A 14,846-nucleotide genomic window follows, 5' to 3' on the forward strand; every position below is an offset into this window, starting at 1 on the left:
TATTCACCATAAACTGCCATTTCTTCAAGATTTTTTGTGTGGCCATAAATGGTGTATTATCCTATTAATACCTTTTCCAAATTAAAAGTCACTTGTTCAGTACCTCTTTAGACCATTTATTCAATCCATTTTACAAAACGAGTGTTCTTTTTTAAAAATTAAAAGTTATGAACATTAAAGAAAAATCAGTGATTAGAATGTAAGCAATAAAAAAAACAAGAGACTCAAAAAAGTAGTCCAGGTCTCCTTTTAAAAGAGAAAGAAAAACCAGACATGTAAGTACTGAAAGCTGGAATGTCTAAATGGCATAGAAAAATGCATGATGAACGGGATTATAACTAGATTATTACTCAAAAGTGAAAGATGGTTACTTACCAACCATTGCACTAACTTCTCCTGCCATCAGCAGATCCACAGTGCTGTTGTACAGATTAACATCAATGATACCTTTCCGAATCGTTTCTCCTACTTTTGCTCCCAATAATACTGAGCCAGCGGTTTCAAAAACTGAAGCCAAAATGCAGGCCTGGCGCAGAGTGACCACACCAGAGCCCACAGCAGTCCCAAAAGAATTGGCAACGTCATTTGCACCAACTGAAAATGCCAAAACAAAAGCGACAATAAAACCCACAATGACCATCCACAGGTACTCATCCATTGCCATTTTTCCCAGAGTGTGCTTTTGTAGGTAAATGCTTCCCCTTTGCAAATATTTAAATAGACAAAGTTGGAGGGTTATTGTAACGGATTTGTAAAGCAGATTTCTTGCAAACAATTAGTTCTCTCTGGAAAGGGCTGGGTAGTGAACAAACTGCTAACTGCTGATTTTCAAACTACTGTCAATACTGTTCATTTGGCTGGGTTCAGTCAGCAGTGAAACACATTCCATATTTTGCTTCAAAACTGGTACAACTGCAGTGTCCTGTCCTGGAACAGAAGAAAGATTGAAAAAGTGAAACAGTCTGCAAAGCTTGTAACAGTGTGTCCTTTCAGTAGTAAATAAATTATTTAAATCCACTAATGGGATCTATTTTTGGCACGTGACAGTGCTAACCATAAAGCAATTCAGACAAGATTAAAATTAGGTCAACTCAAAAGCAATACAGGTTTTTAGCGTTATCAGTGACTGAAAAATGTACTGGGTCACTTTGAAAGGATATATTTTTAAAGTTTGTTTTGTTTTAAATTCTAAGCAAACGATGTGATTGGTCCTCGCGGAAAAACGAGATAACTTTTTTTTTTTTTCCTTGCAGTAAGTGAATGGCTTAACTAGAACCGGATCCTCAGCTGATGTAAATTGACCTTTCCCCATTGACTTCAATGGGACTATGTGAATTTACACCAGCTGCAGGTGAGGACTTGGCCCTTAATTTTGAAAACATATTTATTAATATATGGAGATATACCTATCTCATAGAGCTGGAAGGGACCCTGAAAGGTCATTGAGTCCAGCCCCCTGCCTTCACTAGCAGGACCAAGTACTGATTTTGCCCCAGATCCCTAGGTGGCCCCCCTCAAAGACTGAACTCACAATCCTGGGTTTAGCAGGCCAATGCTCAAACCACTGAGCTATCCCTCCCCCCATAAACATTAAACATCACAGGAGAAGGCATCCAGATGTCTCCAAATATTTATCTATTGCGGCTTTTGGGTAGTGGGAATATTGGAGCCTTTTAGCCTTATGGCCTTCCAATCACTGGAACATACTGTGATTTTTCACAGTGTTTATTTCAGTGTACCTACATGCATCTATATGTATCCAGGTTACAGAACAGATATTTAACGAAAAAGTTAAACAACAATAAATGTAAGGTTCTTTTCCTCCTAGGGAAAGCTAGTTAGTTCATTGAACAGTATGATGCACTACTGGATCTATTATACTCAAATATACATTTTTCAGTAGTTCTTGTGTAGCTTTCAGACAGAGTTCTGATATCCTTTGGCTAAAGTTTTATCGTGCTACTTCTTCAGATTTTCCAAACAAAAAATTTACAGAAAAGAATGGATTTCAAGAGAGAAAAAGCCTGGTTTATTTCTTCACATACACAATTACACAAACCTTATCTCAGTCCTCTCAAGCCCTTAAACTTTGATAGTCTCAACAGGAGACAATATACATATTTTTAGGGGAAAAAAATTAAAAAGCTTGATCATCATCTATGTAAGCCCCCAGCAGATTTTCCCCCTCTCGAATTATCATCGTGAAGGGGAGATGAAGAAAGGGAGCCAGGCAAAAAGAAAAATGACTTACCTACCTTCCAATAACTGGAGCTCTCGGAGATGTGTGGTCCCTATGGGCATTCCATTGGGAGTGTGCATGCGTTTCATGCACCTGAAACTGGAAGATTTTTATTATCGTTGTCTGTTGATCCATGCCTGCACCCCGAGTTCTTATGCTCCGAAGCAAGGGCATAAGGGGTGGTGTGGACTGACTGCCTCTCCAGTTCCTACTCTATTGCGAATACCTAGTAAAGGATTTGAAGTAGGCTGGGTAGTGGAATATTCATAGGGACCAAACATCTTAAAGAACTCCAATTATCGTAAGGTAAGTCACCTTCTTTCCTTCTTCAAGTTGTGGTCCCTGTAGGTATTCGCTCTGGGCGTCTCATTGAGGAACCATGCTACACCACAGACTACAGGACCACTGTACTGAAGGATGCGTCTGCTGAAGACAGTTGTATTAGGGCATCATGTCTATTAAAGTTACGCACAGAACCCCATGTTGCCACTCTACAGATCTTCAGGAGGAGGAGACCCTAAAGAGAAGCCACCAAGGTAGCCAGGGCTCTGGTTGAGTGTGGCCTTACATTTTGGGTGAAAAGTCTCCACCGGCTCACAGCAAAGCAGGATGCAATCTGAGATCCATTTAGAGTCTCTGTGAGATTTCTTCCCCCTTCATCTGCGCAGCAATGGTAACGAAGAGTCTCAGAAATTTCCTGAAGGGTCTGGCCCTTTGCAGGTGGAAAGCGAAAGCTTGATGGATATCCAGGGAATGGAGCTTCTGTTTTCTACGGTGGTGTATGGGTTGGAGTAGAAAACAGGTAGGTGCATACCCGATTTATGTGGAATTCAGAGGGGACCTTTGGAATGAACTTGGGGTGTAACACAAACACTTCATCTTAGTGCTTGTCTACATTTGGAAATTTACCAAAATACCTGTTGGGGAGTAAGAGTGTCTACACAGGGGCTTATACCAAAATAACTATGCTGAAATAGCTATTTTGGTAAATTTTCAACTATAGACAGAAAAGCCCTTAATGAAAAACTAGTGAGAAATTTAGAGCATAATTTTTTTTTACTCTTCTAGCCAAACGAATTGCTATCAAAGAGAGAAATCCCTGAGGGCCAGGAACCATCAGACAACAGTGGTGAAGGGTGAACGGGACACTCACAAAGCCAAGTTCAGAGTCCAAGGGGTCAACTAGAATACATTACCAACCAGTGACACAAAACAAATATGCTGCATGAAGGAAACAAGCAACCAGAGAGTGAGAACCCACAGGGTGTCTTTTAATCTTCCCTCTGATGAAAACTAGGACACAATCTATTCAGGCAATGGCAAAAATTAAACTGACGTGAACCTTGCTGTGCATTACCTCTTCCCCCCACAACAGTTGATTTAGGCTAACATGTTTTAATCTATTCTGCAAGAGAAAAGGTGAATTACAATTCCTCTTTTCAGGGAGATTCAGTTTAAAAGGCCCTTTTTGCTGCTTGAATATTAGCAAACATTAAAGGGTAAATTTACCATTTTCTAGGTAACAGTACCCTTTAGAAAAGTTTAGATGATAAAACATACAAGACAACAGGATTTTCCCCCTGCAGTGTTCAAAACAATAGACATTTCTCTTTAAGTAATCACATTTGATCGTAATGAAAAGCAAGTTCACTTCTAGCTACCACTAATTGAGAAGTCTGTCTAAAAACTTAGTACACTGGAGCACTTGGTAGGTTATTCCACACCCCTCAAACTCTCATGTAATCGTGTTTTTCATTCAAAAAGAGTGTCAAGTTTTCCTTCCTTATCTATAGATCTATGGACTTTACAGCATCCCACAGATCTTGCACTCCATTCTATTACCATCAAATACATCTTGTAACTGAAGATACAAGCAAATTAAAATTCACATTAATAGTTCTTATCTTCCCTTGCTCCTCCACAGGCCACAACACTCACACATTATCTATTTAAGCTGCAGATATTACATCCGTGACATGAAAGGTGGTGTAATTCAAGTGGTTCTAGGCAAAGAACATCCCTATATGGCTCTAAATTACAGGCATAGCATTTGTCATAGGGCCAACTATGATACAAGTTTTATGCTCCAGGACACCAGAGGTGCCCTGACTTCTTTAAAAAAAAAAAAATCACTGTACACATAGAAGCAGTCAGTATATCAGCCAATTCCTATTTCAGCTACAGCCCTCCTGTTAAAGTTTAAGAAGGTTTTAAGCAATTACTTTACAGGGCAGCAGTCCTGCTATTCATAGTTTTTTAAGGACTCAGATCAAGTTTAACATGGGTGGGGGAGGGTCTCAGCTTCTGCTACTAAAATTTCCAGAGGATACTTTCATTTATTAGTTCCTACTCTCCCTCTCTCTCCCACTGAAAGGTTAAAAATACTTGCCCCCATCTCAGCTAAAAAATTCCTTTACGCATATTTTTAAGAGCAAGCTTCTCTTTACTGTTCCTGTTCAACCCATACAAAATATTAAACATGGGCATTTTGTTCTGTTCGTGAAATGAATTCAGAACGTTTGCAGAAAAGAGTCACTGAAAATACAAACAGCAGTTATGTTTAACTAGTTATTTAAAGAGGTTCAATTCACCATGTAAAGAAATCAAAGAAATAGGCTGGGAAAACAAATGCAAGCAGCTACAAGTCCTTGTTGCTCATTCGGTTTTAAATTAAAAACTGTTGCTAGAAGAACTGAGATTTTGTCTTGCCGCAAATGAGTAGAAACTTGCTAATCAATCAAACCTTTTTATTGTTTGACACTACAGACTTTAGTTCCTGGACTAGAAACCAAACAATAAGTATTGAAGGATACCAAAAACAGATTTTGTAAAGACACACAAATCTTAAAAATTCACCTAATATTTACAGGCTGTTTCAAAGAGAAAGAGGAGCTAAATTAATTCTTCAAGTGACTTCCCTCCTGATTGTATACAGAGTCTGAAATCTAAAATAGATACCTTATCACATTCGGCAGAGCCACAACTGAACATACAAACTTACATTGGGTAAGCTGTTCTACAACTTACACAGCAGCTCCTGGACAAAATTAACTCCAATACATGAGACAGTCAAGACAACACCGACAAGCAATGTGTGTCCAGGGATTTATTCACTATGTGAAAATCTGCCTCCTCTTAACAAGTTATTCTGCCGGGGGCGGGCACTGATCAAACATAACATAGCGTCATGATTATATTAACCATACAAACCAATCCAATAAAGCTCATCTTAAAAGAAACAATGTTCTCTTCCACCCCCATCCCTTTCAAAGCACTGGCACAGATAGGAGGGAAATCTCATTTTCAGAAGTCACTGCTTGGATTTTTAGCACGATCAAGTAGTTTTGAAAAGTTACAAGTCTGCTATTCAAAAGCAGGACCAAGTATCTATGTATTTCACAGTATGAAAACTGCATTAACAGTACTAAAGAGATGTTTGCTTGTGTGTAACTTTGCTCATGTGAGTAGTAGTTCCATTGGCTTGTATGGGACAACTCAGAGTGCATAAAGTTAAGCATATGCACAAATGTTTACAGGACTGAGGCCCAAGCACACAAAACTTTGTTGTAAAACTTCACATTAAAATACCCAATCAAAATTCCTTGATCCATTTTCCTAGAAATTAAAAACATTCTTATTAATATACATTAGCAAAGATTTAATCCCCCCCTCCCCCCAAAAAAGCACCTGGGTTAGCTTTATAAAAGATATTTGCGTTACTATTTTAAGTTTAACATACAATTGAAAAACTGATTTATATGAAAAAATATTTACTGTAAAATTTCCATCATAATGTTTCAGATTTCAGTAAACTTAATTTGAGTTTTCAGGTTTACCAATAAATTATGTTCTAAATTGAACATTTTGACCAAAACATGTAGAACTTGATGCATAGTTATGATCCTAGTTCTAGTCCATATTTAGGTGTCTAAAAAGTGGCCTGATTTTAAAAAGTGCTGAAAGCAATGGGATTTGCTGGGTGGTGAACATTTGGGAAAATCAGGCTATTGATTTCGGTGCCTACATATGGATTTAGGAGGCTAACTATGCAGCCAGTTCTGAAAATCCCATCCTTAAAATTATTGAATAAAGTATCTTTCCTAGTAAGGAGTGTTTAGAGATGTCTAAACTAGTTGTCTGTTCCCAGATTAAGTTGGGGATCATAGTCATCCATGTGTAACTTTTAGTGAATCTGAAAGGTGACTCAGTTCTTTACAAAGAGTCTCAGACATTCTAGCAAGTCTACATTGTCTTCCACATAAAGAATCAGTAGGGCAAAACTCCAGTTACAAAACAACAATGCATAGTTGCCTAAAGTCAAAGATAAAATTCAGTCCTCTCTTCCAGTCAACAATCCCTCATAGACAACATTGCCTTTAATTATGTTCAAGATCCAAAATGCTATTAAGCTTGCATTATACTTGATAATTTAGTTAAGAAATCACATCGCTGTGTTTGGTTGTAGAGTCTTTCCTTTTGATTCTAGAATAACTGATGACTATGCTCACAAGTTTCAAGCGTGAGAAAGCCTGAAGCACCTGACACTTTCCTATTGGCCTTTCCATACCTATTCAGTGACATTGTTTTAATAATACAGACCGGGGTTCAATCCTGCCGATTCTTACACATCTGATTAAAGGTACTCTCAAGTAGCCCTAATGAAGGGACTACTCATGGTTGAATATACACTATCAATGTTTGTAGGATTGGGCCCCAGGTTTGATGGGGGGAGGGAATGCAAAATATCCACTTTTTGGAACAGTCTTTAGCATGTAAAGACAGAGGTGGATTTAAAATATATTCCTTCTGTTTGTCACTGCTGGCCTTTTGCATCTGGCTTGGTAAAACTCCAGTATATATATCCATCTTGAAGTGTCATCTATCTCTTCTGTTCCAGCTGTGAAGTGAGAATTTCCAAGAACGAAACCCCAAACCCAACCCTAATTCCCACAAACTCCCACTCAGTAAAAATGAATGAATGCACCCAGATTAAAAGAATTTCCTGGTTTAACAGATATATTTACTGCTAATCAAAAAAACAGGACTTCCAACCCCATGTAGTAACTCAGGCCCAAGAGCGCAGTTGTCTGCGGTTGTTTTTCGAGCGGTTGTTGGCCCTGTCATAGAGGTTATTTTATCCTTCATTTTAAACTGCACAGACAAAAATATCTAAACTTTTAAATCAAAGAAAAGTAAACATAATAAAAGGAAACATCTTTAAAGTTTTTGTTCTGTTTAATCAACATCATGGACCTCAGTCATGGGAAAACTCATAATCCCAGAAAGGTTTTCCATCACATTAAAAATATGAGTATGTAATATAGCATGCCACTGAAGAAACAAGTAAAGCAAAGAATAAAAACAAAAAATTATGAGGAACAGATTTGAGTATGGAAAAACAACCTAATGCCCATCAAAACTCAAATATCTAGCCCACTGAAATATAAAAGGTTTTGGTACAGTCTTCATCAAATCCATCTACTATAAATTCCTCTAACAGCTCCTTGTTCTAGACAAGATTAAACCATGGCATCTAAATTACCCTGTAATTTATTCAAAATCAACAAAAATCTATTTCCACCATCCCAAAATAATCCAGAATTGTGAAAACTGTTGCTGCAATTCATGCTCAATTCTGGGGCATTGGGCTGTACGGAGGAGAACTTTATCAAATTCAAGCCACACTCCTCTTCATAGACTAATAAGAAACATTTAAAATAAGAAAGAAGCTGCTGACTGCACCCTCTCCTAATCTGCTAATCCTGTGATTCTACTAATATTTGGGTTTCTAGAGGGATGTTTTCACCTATATTCATAGGGATTTTCTCTTCCGATACCTGTAGCTGCATCTCAAGATAGGAGAGAAGTAAAATCACACAAAGTCCCCCACTTTTACAGCTCTCTATAACCAGTAAAGCTTTAATAGAGATCTTAAAAGAACACCAGTAACAAGAGTGCCTCGAAGAAATGCCTAGCTGAACAAAGTAAGTATCATGAAACAAGTGAAGCTGGGAGAATCAGCAGCAATGGGTAAAACCATACATAGACACCGATAAATGTTCAGGTTTCATGTTCCAATCTAATGGATGGTAGCTGGGTTTTTTTTTTAAATGTACTGGTTTGTGCGTCAGCAGCTGAAGAATCCTAAAAAGGTTTTAGTATTGCATCAGGAATAACTTCTCAGAATGGACGGTCTATCCAGGTGTTTATATGGTCCCATCACTGTAGTACTGTAGTGTCTCACATTAGTTGGGAGCTACTAATAGATCAGTATGCCATATACAGTAATACAGTGCATTTTTAAAAATGGATATCACTGATAAAATCTCTAAAAGCAGACACTTTGAATCCAATTATAGTTTAGTAGTTCAGTTATATGAGGATTTTCATTGTTTCTTTACTTAGCAAAATAATACTGGTTTAGAATACAGTACAGTTGTTGGCTAGGAAGGTGAGTCAGGATATACTGTCCATTATGGTGTCTAAAATGTCTGTTCCCTTATCATAAACTTTAAACCATTTCCAACACACTAATAAATTCATCTAATTACATTTATTTACTTGGAAGTGAAATTATACAAATTATTCGTTAAAGAACTATACCTATCAACAACTAAGCTTATAAATTTTCGATATATAAAAATCCCAACCCCCAAAGCCAAGCATTTAGTCATGATGCAAAAAATAACTAACATTTTATTAAGGGTTGAACACCATTACAGTTACATTGTTTTCTTCAGATTAGAAAGACCAGCAGATTTCTTATCCACCTTCATCAGAAACACTATTAAATACAGAAAACTATATTAAACGTTAAGATTTGAAATGTACATGTCAGGCAAACTTTAAAGGCCCCCTTGCACATACTGATTATAAACAATGAGGTATAATTACATGATCATAACACATTAGGCCAGTGGTTCTCAAAGCCGGTCCGCCGCTTGTTCAGGGAAAGCCCCTGGCGGGCTGGGCCGGTTTGTCTACCTGCCGCGTCCGCAGGTTCGGCCGAGGGACTGGCCGCGGTTCGCCGTTCCAGGCCAATGGGGGCTGCAGGAAGCGGCGCGGGCCGAGGGATGTGCTGGCCACCCTTCCCGCAGCCCCCATTGGCCTGGAGCGGCGAACCGCAACCAGTGGGAGCCGCGATCGGCTGAACCTGCGGACGCGGCAGATAAACAAACTGGCCCGGCCCACCAGGGGCTTTCCCTGAACAAGTGGCAGACCGGCTTTGAGAACCACTGCATTAGGCAATATCATGTGTAGCTTGAAAATCACTCAGGTAGTGCAGAACATGGCTAGCTGTTATTTGGAGATGCTTCATACAGGGGCCAACATGTTAAAAAATAAGAACCTAATGTTATGCTTCTGAATAAGTAACCCGACTTTCAGAAGTCCTGAACACCCAACAGCTCCCCACTAACATCAATGGGAGTTGCTGGCCATTCTGACTTTTGAAAATCACTATTTATTCAAGACCCAAACTTTAGGTGATTTTTGAACAGCTTGGCCAAAGTATTTAGCAGTACTTCACATCATACTTGTGCACCATGATCTCCAAGGGCTTACCAATTCATTTTGAGGTGCAATTCAAGGTGATGGTTTCAACTTCTAAATCCCTATATGATTTGGGCCCTGGCTACTTTAGATCACCTCTCATCCTGCCTCATACGGAGGCCATTGGAAGCAGTTCAAGTGCCTCAGCAAACAGTCCCTTGGTTTAGACGGGAAGAAGCTGATCACAAGCTCTGCTCAGTGAATAACACTCAACTCTGGAATGTGCCTTCAACCTTTGGTCATGCAAAGCCAATGTCCATTGGCCTACGCAGAACATGAACAAGCTTATCCTGTTTCCTTGAAGAGGAGCAGGGATTTGAGGAGAAGAGAACTTGGGAAGTAAAAGTTCCAAGTTCTTTTGGGCTGAACATTTTGGGACGATTAATAACCAGTTCGATTTTTTTTAAGTCTATTTGATATTGACATGCACCTAGAGTACAGGACAGGAACATTTTATAAAGTAAATATACCATGGGGCAAATAGAACGAGAGGGGACTGGAGTTCTTCCTCAGATTTAAATGCACATTTATAATATTTTGTATTACAAGTTGCTTTGTTAAATATAAGCAAAGCCCGGCTATGCCATGTTCTGTAACTGGTACATGCTGAAAACTTCTCTAGGAACTCAATATGTTCCTATAAAAAGAAAATCTGTTTCCAAAATACAAAGAAGCAGCTATCCAATCATCAAGAAAAATCTAAGTGCAGTGAACCCATACTTTTTCTGAGGGTGAATTCAAAGGAAAGTCAGGATTGTATTAAAGACACAGATATGAGTTCTATTTTTTTAAATTTCCAGAACAGAGAAACAAGAAGTGTTATAGTTCATGGATGAAGGAGAAGAACAAAAAAAAAGTTATGTGCTGTATGTGGAACGTCCTCTCTCAGATCCTGCAGTCCCTGCTTCCTCCTATAAAGACTGGATCTACATTTCCCTCTTCTTTGCCCATGCTCTTCTCACAGGGCTTGGTCTCAGAAACATCCAATGCCTGCAATGAAAACTTGAGCCAACTTCTTAAATTTGTGACTTTTCTTCATTCCGACTCATCCAACAGACTTCCATTTCCAAGAAGCTCCTCATCATGAGACCTGTATCTCAAGAAGCAAAACAGGAAACATCACAGGGGTGAAAAAAAGAAGGACGCACAACAACTTTCCTCTGTGTCTTTAATAAAACCCTAACTTTGATTTGAGGTCCTTTTAGGAAAAAGGAATTTTATTTCAAGACCAGAGAGTTCCAATACTGCCAGCATTGGGGTCAACAGTACAAGCTCTTCATTTGAGCCTCTGTCCATGATAATTTGGTGAATGGGAGGAAAGCTTATGCTATCCTTACATGCCCTGGAGGATAGGATCTATTGCCAAAGCCTCTGGATCTAATCTCCAGCAGCCAGGTCAGCTAAAAGAAATTGCTGACTCATCCACTGCGGAATGAGATTTTAGTTCTTTCTATCCAGGTTCCATCTGCAGGACGCCCTAGGAGATCTAGAGTTCTATGCCACAATAATGGTGGAAAACATATTACACCCCCCCAAAATGCAAATCTTTCCTCTAGGTTTCCCCACCTGTCTTCTAGGGGGGGAAGAGTTCCAGGGCACAGACATTCTGATAATTGTATCTTGTAAAACACAGGTACAAAACAAATACATAACTGCCATATGCTCCACTGACCTTAGAGTAATCTAACCATGAGGTTACAAAGGGTTGTATTACGCTGGTGAAGTCCACATCCCAAAATAAGTGTTGCAGGCTTCTGGTCTTTTTGCTAGTAGTTCCCCCAATTTACCAACATAACCCTCAGTTTTATTTCAGCTGGTTTACTCCCATCCGAGTCCTGAGACCAACCATTTCCAAGTCAAATGAGAGGAAAGCGTAGCAATGAGAGTCACCCAGAGACTGGAGACACCCTAACCCAAAGTGCCTCACGGTCTCACATAGACACTGAATTGGGGGGGTGACAGAACGGAACTCTGCAACAGTCACAAACCCCTCTAGACAGGGAAGCAGTTACCCAAAACTGCTCTCTAATTCTTTCACAGAGAACAGAAACTAAAGCAATTCCATCTGTCCCTACTAGGGGCAAGGCCATCTTTAAACACACACCAGCACCAAAATCCCTTCCCAGGAGAACCACAACACATTCCTCTTTATCAGCTGCCATCCCAAATTCCTTAAATTCCAATTCCCATGAGTTTAATCTCCTGAGATTAAATACAAATCCCTCCTTCCCTCTTTAATCTATTTAATAATAGCATTCTAGCCACACAGGGACACTTTGCCCCACAATAGACTGCATAATTAACATCCCTCAACCTGCTCCAAATGACAGAGCAATCATGCCAGTTCCTCTTACACCTCTAGCAAGAAGGGATGAGCATACAGATGGGTTCTCACTCTCTATCGCCAGAGGGCTTGTGCTTTGAGCCTTGTAGATTATAGTAGATGAGGTGGCTCGGGACTAAAGCTTGGATGGATACAGAAAGAAACCTTATGATCTGTCCTCAGTGTCCTTTCCAGGGGGCATTTGAGAATCTGCTAGAGGGAAACCACAATAAATCCCAAGTGCTTGGGTATTACAGTGTTGAGGGCCATATAAGTACCCACATAGAAATATATTTGCATCATTTTTGTGAATTTCTCAAGAATCCCAGGCTCTCTAGAGTTGTTTTCTTCAAACAGACCTGTGATACAAGCAGCCCGCAAGTTCTGTGCCTCGACCAGCATGCCATCTAACAAGTAACATGCTGACAGAGAAGGGGGCTACCATAGAGTTCAGGAGTTTAGCGGAGTGCCATGGAGCAGAGACAGACAAAGAGTGGACTAAACTGCAACAGTCCTCCACCTAGCAGAACGTTACGAATTTTCACCACTGGACTGAGAGGTACACTTTCCTCAGTTCCTACCTCACCAGCCAGTCTTCCTGCATCAGGGTATACCTTAAAACATGGATCTTCCACCACGCTACATAATTTGCATAAAGGGAGAAACTGATATCTCTCCGTTTTAAATTGCCGTCTTCACCTGTCTCAGTGGACACAGGTATGTCTATCTGAATCCAAGAATCTCAATGGACACAGGTCTCTGTGTGTGCACGCACACACATGCATGTATAGAGAGTACAGGATATCTAAGTACATTTTTTGAACATTATATGTGGAAAGACACCCGTGGGAAGTATCTAAGGATCTTGGAATAGCTGAGCCCAAATATACCAGAAAAATCAAACGCTGTCCACTACGTTGAAGTTCAGACCATTGGAAACCTTTAATGATTTTTTTCAAAGAAGGGGAAAAAATTTACTTACTAGAGAGCTGAGACCAACTTCAACTCTTGTTGCTGTGCCAATACTGCTAGGAGGATCCTCTCGCTCAGTAAAAACTGCTGGAACTATTAGCTCTATTAGTGCTCTGCCTTACTCTGACCATCAAAAGAGCAACCCCTTTTCTCTTCTGCCCTTGCTGAAATCCCCAATGTTGGACAGAACACCCTTTAAAGTCCATTTGTACTTCAAACAACAAGGGTGTGTTCTTGTATTTCATGATATCCTTGAGAAAACTAATCTGCAAAAAGCAGCCTGCTTGTACAAGAGCTTAGTTCTTTATACTATATTACATACTTGTATTGCAGTAGTACATACAGCAGGGATCGGCAACCTTTGACACGCAGCTCGCCAGGGTAAGCACCCTGGCAGGCCAGGCCGGTTTGTTTACCGCAGGTTCGGCCGATCCCACTGGCCGCGGTTCGCCGCTCCAGGCCAATGGGGGCTGTGGAAAGTGGTGCAGGCCGAGGGATGTGCTGACTGCCACTTCCCGCAGCCCCCATTGGCCTGGAGCGGCGAGCCGCGGCCAGTGGGAGCCGCAATTGGCCGAACCTGCTGACGCGGCAGGTAAACAAACCGGCCCAGCCCGCCAGGGTGCTTACCCTGGCGAGCCGCGTGCCAAAGGTTGCCGATCCCAGGCATAGAGCGATCCTGGGCTCCATAATTATGTAAGATGTTAGTATTACCAAGAAGGTAGATAGTCCTCTGGACCCTTTCTTTTAATACCACTTCAACAAAAGTTGTCATTTTTCATTTAAAAAAATATAGAAAAGTGAGCCCATAGTGTGCAGTAGCTTGCCTTGTAAAACTTCAAAGGACCCTCTCAATCCTTCTCATGGGAACTCTATCCAGATAGGACATCATAGCTGATCACAAGAATTGCCATATCAGATCAAGTCTGTGGTCTGTCTAGTCTATAATCCTGGCTTTTACTGTGACCAGTACCAGATGCTTCAGAGGAAGATGCAAGAAATTCTATAGTGGACAATGATGTAATTTTCCCACAGGAGAAATTCCTTCCCAACCTCATCAGTTAGTATGAAGGTTTATATCCCTAATTTATTTTTAATCCTATTTAATATAACTCTGAGTGTTCTCATTATCTATATAAATGTCTAATCCTCCTTGGAAACTTACTAAGCTTTTGGCTTCAATAACATCATGTGGCATGAGTATGCACTGTGTATCATGGTTTTTAATGTACTGCTTTTCAATTTAGTTGAATGTCCTCTTGTTCTTGTAGTGGGAGAATGAGTGACGCTATTTACCTTCTCTATTCCATTCTTCATTCAAAGTCTCTCCATGCCTCTAATAATTTCCCATCATCCACCACTGAAGCCCCATATTTCTGCTGTATATATTTTTGGATGGGGTGACCATGACTGAACACCATCTTCCAGGTGAGCGTGAGCCATTGGTTTATACATAAACAGCCCACTCAAACTTTAACAGAGGGCACTGGATACAGGCCCATTTCCCTTCTTTTCCAACATCTTTAACCAAGTAACAAATCATTCTAAACCACTAAGCTCTATTAAGGACTAGTAACTCAAACTGGGGTAAAGTGAAATCTAATTCCTCTCACTCTCAATCCAGAAGAACCTGATGCCCAAATTTATGAGGTTATGAGAAGGTTGGCATTTATTCAACCAATTGCTTTTCCCTCTGGATCCACTCATAAGTTCACCTTCCTGCTTCTTGCTCCCCCCACTTTGTGTATCAGTATCAAGAGTTGA

The 14,846-nt window shown here is 40.1% G+C and overlaps 1 protein-coding gene across 1 annotated transcript in view; it reads right to left on the reverse strand.

Annotated features, from left to right (window-relative positions):
* Positions 1-14,846, reverse strand: part of SLC20A2 (solute carrier family 20 member 2) — a 68,568-nt gene that overhangs the window by 42,220 nt on the left and 11,502 nt on the right. The window contains exon 2 of the mRNA XM_065404660.1: positions 376-927. Coding sequence (XP_065260732.1) covers positions 376-664 — 289 coding nt within the window. The 5' untranslated portion in view covers positions 665-927. The remainder of the gene's footprint in view (positions 1-375; positions 928-14,846) is intronic.

This window comes from Emys orbicularis, chromosome 5 (assembly GCF_028017835.1).
Source record: "Emys orbicularis isolate rEmyOrb1 chromosome 5, rEmyOrb1.hap1, whole genome shotgun sequence".
Lineage (NCBI taxonomy): Eukaryota > Metazoa > Chordata > Testudines > Emydidae > Emys > Emys orbicularis.